Raw genomic sequence first — 8,158 nt, forward strand, 5'->3', positions numbered from 1 at the left:
CCTGCCCTGACCCTGTGAGGCAGTGGCACGGGGTGGCAGCGCTCCTTCCCTGCCCACCCCTGTGTACACCCTGGGACCTTTCAAAGTACCCACAGGGGTACGTGTACTCCCGGTTGACAACCTCTGAGCTAGTAAATAGTAGAGAGGTACTTGGGGAGACAGATATTAGGTAGGTTTTAATGTGTCATGAATCCAAATTCTATGTTTGTCCATGATATTTTGTATCCAGTAGGTTGATGAAGTGAAGTTTGTAGGCTCGTCTGTGAAAGGTGTTTTTTAAATTCCCTTTGAGGATTAGAACTGAGAGATTGAGGAGAGAGTGGTTTTCTTGTGAGAAATGTGCCCCCACAGGTAATTGGTTATACTGGTCTTTGATAATTTTTTGCTGTGCATTCATTCTGGTGCGCAGTTCATAGATTTCATAGACATTTGGGCTGGAAGGGACCGCGGAAGATCATCAAGTCTAGCCCCCTGCCCCAGGGGCAGGAAGTCAGTGGGGATTATAGGATCCCAGCAAGATGAACATCCAAATGTGTCTTAAAGACATTCAAAGTGGGTGCTTGAACCACCTCTGGCAGCAGTCTATTCCAAACCTTGGGGGCTCGGACAGTAAAGAAGTTTTTCCTTATGTCCAGCCTGAATTGGTCGCGGAGGAGTTTGTGACCGTTTGATCTTGTCATCCCTTAGGGCGCTCTGGTGAACAGACGTTCCCCCAGATCCTGGTGAACACCCTGATAAACTTATAGGTGGCCACCAGATCACCCCTGAGCCTGCACTTTTCCATGCTGAAGAGTCCCATGGCTCTCAGCCTCTCATCATAAGGTCTGTTTTCCTGACCTCTGATCATGCACATGGCTCTCCTCTGCACTCTCTCAAGCTTCTCCACATCCTTTTTGAATTCTGGAGCCCAAAACTGGATGCAGTACTCCAGCTACAGCCTCACCAAGGCCGAGTGCAAGGGGAGAATGACATCCTGAGATTTGCTCGAGAAGCATCTATGGATGCAAGCCAGCATTTTGCTCGCTTTACTAGTTGCAGCATCACATTGAAGGCTCATGTTCATCTTGTGGTCAGTCATGACCCCCAAGTCCCCAGAGTTGTTGTTTAGTTTCTCCTACATATTTTTCATCAAGGCATTTGGTGCACTGGATAAGATATATTACTGGAGGATAAGATATATTTCTGGAGGTGCAGGTGTAGGATCCAGGAATGTTGATGGTTCTGTTGTGGGGTGTGGTTATTGTGGGAGTGGTGGAGATAAGTTGGCAGATTTTACATTTCTTGCCATGGCATGGTCTAGATCCATTTGGTGTGTTTTGGGTCACAGCAAGTTTGCTTCTGGTGATGAGGTTCACATTACATACAGGTTTCCCTCGCCAACCATGGGAGTTAGGTTCCTGAAAGTTCTTGTGGTTGGCAAAACCATGCTTGGTAAGACAAAAGGCTTATAGTGTCATAGTCATATTGTTATAGTGCTTAGGGTTGGAAGGGACCTAAACAAATTACCAGGTCCAACCCCCTGCCCCGGGCAGGAAGAGGTGCCGGGGTCACATCACCCCAGCCAAATATCTGTCCAGCCTCCTCTTTAAGACCCCCAAGGTAGGAGAGAGCACCACCTCCCTTGGGAGCCCATTTCAGAGCCTGGCAGGTCTAGCTGTAAAGTAATGTCTCCTGATGTACAGCCTGAACCTTCTCTCTAACAATTTGTGGCCATTATTCCTAGTAACCCCAGGTGGTGCCTGGTGGAACAGAGCCTCCCCCAATTCCCACTGGTCCCCCCGATGAGTTTGTAAACAGCCACCAGATCCCCTCTCAGCCTTCTCTTGTGTAGGCTGAATAGGTTCAGGCCCTTTAGCCTCTCTTTGTAGGGCCTGCCCTGCTGCCCTTTGACCATGTGAGTGGCCCTCCTCTGGACCCTCTGAATGCTAGCCACATCTCTTGAAGTGCAGTGCCCAGAACTGGATGCAGTATTCCAACTGTGGACTAACCAATGCCAAATAGAGGGGAAGGATCACCTCCCTGGACCTGCTTGTGATGCATCTGTAGATGCACAACAAGGTGCGGGTAGCCTTACTGACCGCTTCCTCACACTGGCGGCTAATGTTCATCTTGGAGTCAACAATGACTCCAAGATCCCTTTCTGCCACCGTGTTGACAAGAAGGGTGTTCCCCAGCCTGTAGGTGTGGTGCTGGTTCCTTCTCCCTAGATGTAGTACCTTGCACATGTCTGCATTGAATTCCATCCTATTCTCATCCTCCCACCTCTGTAATTTGTCTAGATCTAGCTGGATTCTGTCCCTCCCCTCCAGTATGCCCACCTCGCCCCACAACTTAGTGTCATCAGTGAATTTGAACAGCGTGCATTCCACATCCAGATCGCTGATAAAGATGTTAAACAGTACAGGCCCCAGGACCGAGCCCTGAGGGACTCCACTGCCCACATCCCTCCAGGTCGAAAACGACCCATCCACTACCACTCTCTGGGTGTGACCATCTAGCCAATTTGCCACTCATCTGACTGTGTAGGCATCAATGCCGCAGTCACCTAGTTGTTTTTAAGAGAATGTGGTGGGAAGCCATGTCAAAGGCCTTCTTAAAGTCCAGGAAGATGACATCCACCCCAACAGCCTCATCCAGGGACTTTGTGACCTGATCATAAAAAGAAACCAGGTTAGTCAGGCAGGACCTGCCCTCAATGAACCCGTGCTGGTTGCCCCTGAGCATTTCCTCCCCTACTGGGCCCTTGCAGATGTGCTCCTTGATAATTTTCTCAAAGATCTTCCCAAGGACTGAGGTAAGACTGACTGGCCTATAATTGCCGGGGTCCTCCTTTCTCCCCTTCTTGTAAATGGGGACCACATTGGCCCTTTTGCAATCCTCTGGAACCTGGCCAGTGCCCCATGAGCACTCATAGAGCCGTGCCAGGGGCCATGCTATGACCCCCACCAATTCCCTCAGCACCCTTGGGTGAAGAGCATCTGGACCTACTGATTTAAACACATCTAGCCTCTCCAAAAGTTCCCTAACTAGGTCGTTCTTGACCATAGGCATGGCAGAGCCTCCCCTGGGTCCATCCGCAGTTCTAGTGGGGGAGATGTCCTGGTCCCTTTTCAGGAGGCAAATAATTCATTAAAGAGGTCAGTTTTTTCATTTGCCGCAGTCACCAGATTGCCAAGCCTATCCTGTAGGGGCCCCACGTTACCTGGTGCCTTCTTACTTCCTATGTATTTGAAAAAGGACTTTTTATTATCCTTAATTCTGGTTGGTAGCCCTAGCTCCATCTCTGCCTTGGCCTTCCTAACAGCCTTCCTGCAGTCCCGAGCAACGGAGGTGTAATCCTCCTTGGTGATAGCCCCTTTCTTCCACTGTTTGTATGCCTCCTTTTTTGCCCCCAGGCATCCCTGGATGCCTTTGCCGAGCCATGGGGGCTTCTTAGCACTCCTGTTCCCCTTGATGTGCATTGGGATTGACTCCCTTTGAGCTCGGAGGATCATCTCCTTGAAAAACAACCACCCGTCTTGGACTCCCATCTCATTGAAGCTCCAGGACCCCAATGCCTCTCCTACTAACCTTCTTAGCTTACAGAAGTTTCCCCTCCTGAAGTCGAGGACCTCTGCCTTGCTGCTTGCTTTCACCACCCTGCACTGGATAGTAAATTCCAGCAGGCGATGATCACTGTCACCCAAACTTTTTTATTGGAAAAATGGGGTTAGGGACTTGAATATGAATAATAAAGGAACATACAGTGTATAAACATTATTTTTATTTACCTTTAACAGGTTAAAACAAGGTTCACTGTTGAGTAGTGGGACTTTTAAAGAAACTAATGATGAATGGCTGCTTCATTTTCTTTCAAAGATCTTTCTGGATGGACCTCCTTGTATGGTTTCATGAGGTCTTCCAGCCCTCACTTAAACTTCAAGCTTCTTTCCATGAAGGGGTCCATCTCAACCAGCAGGTCTGAGAGAGTCTTGGCTGCTAGAATGATCTTGTTAAGGTTGGCAAGATTTAGCTGTGACTGTACCACTACCTCTTCATCCTCATCGTCTTTTTCATCACTCAAGGCAGATTTGACAATCTCATCCAGGCCCTCTTCAGTCAGTTCTTCCACATGGGACTTGAGCTCCTCCACCACACTGACCTGTAGCTCTTCAAACCCCTCATCTCCCACGTCTCACACAAGCTCCATAATATGGTGTACATCAGCCTCTATTGTAGGGTACCGCTCCACTTCACAGACAAACCAGTTATTAAATCAGTCCATAAATACAATGGCAGTAACCCATACCTTGTGGTTGGACTTCCAAAAGATGGGCAGGTGGTTCTTGTTCTTCTTCTTGAGAGCATGTGGGTTCTGTGATTTGCAGGGGAGCATCGGCCTTACCATAAAGTCACCCGAAGCATTGGAGCACAGAAGAAGAGTTAACCTGTCCTTTGCTGCCTTGAAGCCCAGAGTAGACCTCTCTTCCTTCGATAGGAAGATTCAGGAAGGCATTCTTTTCCAGAACAAAGTCATCTTCATTGGCATTAAAGACCTGCTCTGGCTTATAACCCTTTTCCTCAATCAGCTTCTTCAGCTCAGGCAGGTACTGGGCAGTGGCTACGTGGTTTGCTGAAGCTGATTCCCCCATAATCTTCATGTTGTGAAGTCCATGTGTCGTCTTAAAGTTTTCGAACCACCCCTTGCTGACTTGAAAACTTGTGCGTTCATTCATGCCTTCATCCCCCGAGGTCTGGATGATGCGGTTGTAAATTCGCTTTACATTCTAACATATCACTTGACTGCTCAAAGGCACTTTCTTCTGTGTCTGGTCTTAAATCCAGATGCTAAGTGCTTTTTCCATTTTTTCTAAGCTATGATTGCATGGCATAAAGGTAACTTTAGCACTTCCCAGTGTACCACTTGCAACACTAGACCTAATAGTAGCCCCACTTTTCTTAATGGCTCTCACAGTGGATTCATTCACACCAAAATGCCTTCCTACTTTCGCCATACTCTCTCCATGTGCTAGATAATCCAACAACTCCAATTTTGTTTCCAAGGACATCACTTTCCTTGCCCTCTTTACAAATTGCTCACCTTCACCACTCACTCTCTTTGAGGCCGTGATTAAGGACAAAATGCAAAAATCACAAAGAAATTGGGAGAAAAATGTGGAGCACCTGTGACTGGATGTTAACGGTGTGAAGCACAACATTAGATAGAGTGTGCGTAAGGAGATGGGAGCACCACGGGTGGCTAGCAAGAGTGCAGATGATTTGAAATGACAGGTAGCAGGCTGATGCGTGGCCACAGAAAACCGTGGTCACTCAAAACTCTATACCATGGTAGCAAAAATGGTATATAGAATATTAAGTGTGGATTCTCAAAACCTTGGTTGGCAAAATTGTGGTTGGCGAGGGAAACCTGTATCTACAAGAGCAAGATTACAACTCGGAGTACAGAACCAAAGATATTACTGAACTTACACACTTCATGTATAAGTGTATGCAATACCTCATACTTCATGGCCTCACTTTTTTGGATGTGGCTAAAGTATACTAAGAGTACTATAAGTTGTGCACTTTAACTTCCACCCTATTTTACTGAGCACCCTATTTTTCCAAGAACTTATACACTTCAGCAGGTGCTGCCCAAAGCCGGAGCCTGGCCAGCCAGGGCCGCGCTCCATTGTTGGCCAGGCTCCACACAGCAGGAGTGATGCGGCTGCAGCTCCAGGAGGCCCCTAGAACTCCAGGCAAGGCTGCTGGGGCCAGCGCTCCCCTTTCCTACCCCACTTGGGGTAACTTGCAGCACACTAGAGTACATACAGCACAGGCATTCCCTGAGGACAACTAGCGGTGGCAAAAAGTGCACCACTGTTAGTTGTCCCCAGGGAACCCAACGTCTACACATCTGGATGTGGCCTTTGAGTGTAAAGAAGTTTACTTGAGTGGTAAAAGTGGACACTGAATGCATGCTAAAATACAGTGCCCCAGAGCAGACTGGATTAATCAAGTCTGCTGGAGCATGGTAATTACCACACTCCAGCCAGCCTCCGTGTCTCATGTATCAGTGTCCTCGTGTTTCAGAATGGTGGCAGGGGCTCTTTAAGTAAAGCTTATTTGATGAACTTTAGATAAGGAGCCCCCGCCACGATTTTGAAGTGTGGGGATGCTGATATACAAGACGTATCCAAGAGCTGCTCTAATTAAAGCACCCCCCTACACCCAGAGCACATGTAGAAATGTCTGGAGGTACTAGATTCAATGCACATTAACTAAAGTGCATTAATGCATGTGTGGACATCCCAATGTGGAATAATCAGAGCACTATACAATCACACACTAGTGTACTGAGCACTATCTTGCCTGTATAGACAAGCCTTCAGATTCAAAATTAACTGAAATTTACTTGCAGTACAATGTTAGGATTATACTGGATAAGAAACGAACTTCAAGTAGATTAAAAGCTGGCTGAAAGACTGTAAACAGAGGATAATGGAAGATAAACACCAATGTTTTGATTTAGGAACAGCTGTCTAGTCAGATGCTACAAGGTTTGCTGTTCAAGATAGCATAATTTAATAGACTTACCCAGTGATCTACACTAGGAAGTAAACAGAATGCTAATGAAATATGCAGCTAATGCTGGTACTATCTTGAGAGGAGATACAGATACCACTGATGACAAAAATGTTATACAAACGAATCTAAAGGGACTAGATACAGGAGGAGATACAATTGGGGATAGGGGAGATGCAATCCAGTGCTTCTGGGAAGAAAACACTCTAAAGCGAATTGAAATGAAAACACAGGAAAACAGCAGAATTCAGAAGACCTTGGAGTGACAGTGGGGAACAAATCAGAATGGCATGTACAATCAACATAGCAGGGAAAAAATCCAGTACAGTATTGAACTGTGTACACAAAGGCATTGCACACAAAGGCATTGCACTTTGGAGCCCAGGGGTAGCATTCTCTTTCTCTCTCTCTGGCTATGGCAGTGTTGTTAATCCTGAATTAGGCTTCAACAAAAATTATGACATTGGCTTAAAAACCATCAGACAATAACAATACATTTAGTGGGGTTTTTTTACTTGCCTTCTATTTTTTTAACCTTTAGAGTTCATGCTTTCAAGATTTCTCTGAAAGTGACAGCTAGAAATTTACTTTGCAAAAAAGTTGAGATTCTCACATGATCTCACTTCCAGAAGTGATGTCTTGAAGCAAAGCACTTAAACTCACAAAAGTTAGGAAAACGGCTATTGTACATATTCCACTGAAGTATACAGTTAAATCATGCATCTTTTATTAGACCAACTCAAATAGTTGGAAAAATTCTTCTTTGCAAGCTTTTGGGTACAACTACCCTTTGTCACGCTCAGGAAGCATCTGCAGTTGGTCTGTGCTCTTCCTGGATGCAATAATGAAGAAGCCAGAGGCTGGTATGCATGTCTGTGGTGCCACATACTGCATGTTCAATTGTTTATTGCAATACACGGGAGCAGTGCAGAGAGTTTTTTTGACCCCTGGATACCCTACTAAGAGTACCAGACGTAATGAACTCTAACTTCCACCCTATTTTACTGAGCACCCTATTATTCTCTGCGTACAAGCCCTAAAATAGGAGACCAAGGTAGACTTGGATTAGCAAGAAATTACGAGGAGAAAAGTATTAATTTAAAGTTTATTTAAATAGTTCTGCTATTTATAGATTCATAGATTCATAGATGTTAGGGTTGGAAGGGACCTCAATAGATCATCGAGTCCGACCCCCTGCACAGGCAGGAAAGTGTGCTGGGTTTAGATGACCCCAGCTAGATGCCTATCTAACCTCCTCTTGAAGACCCCTAGGGTAGGGGAGAGCACCACCTCCCTTGGGAGCCCATTCCAGACTTTGGCCACTCTAACTGTGAAGAAGTTCTTCCTAATGTCTAGTCTAAATCTGCTCTCTGCTAGCTTATGGCCATTATTTCTTGTAACCCCCAGGGGCGCCTTGGTGAGTAAAGCCTCACCAATTCCCTTCTGTGCCCCCATGATGAACTTATAGGCAGCCACAAGGCCACCTCTCAACCTTTTCTTGTGGAGGCTGAAGAGGTCCAGGTGCCCTAGTCTCTCCTCATAGGGCTTGGCCTGCAAGCCCTTAACCATACGAGTGGCCCTTCTCTGGACCCTC

General features: G+C 46.4%; 1 protein-coding gene across 1 annotated transcript in view; it reads right to left on the bottom strand.

Annotated features, from left to right (window-relative positions):
* The window catches only part of CHPT1 (choline phosphotransferase 1), a 40,234-nt gene extending 35,519 nt beyond the window's left edge, over positions 1-4,715 (bottom strand). The window contains exons 1-2 of the mRNA XM_025198916.1: positions 4,428-4,715; positions 3,953-4,141 (exon numbers count right to left, since the gene is read on the bottom strand). Coding sequence (XP_025054701.1) covers positions 3,953-4,141; positions 4,428-4,715 — 477 coding nt within the window. The remainder of the gene's footprint in view (positions 1-3,952; positions 4,142-4,427) is intronic.
* Between the last annotated feature and the right edge of the window lie 3,443 nt (positions 4,716-8,158).

Source organism: Alligator sinensis, unplaced genomic scaffold (assembly GCF_000455745.1).
Source record: "Alligator sinensis unplaced genomic scaffold, ASM45574v1 scaffold74_2, whole genome shotgun sequence".
NCBI lineage: Eukaryota > Metazoa > Chordata > Crocodylia > Alligatoridae > Alligator > Alligator sinensis.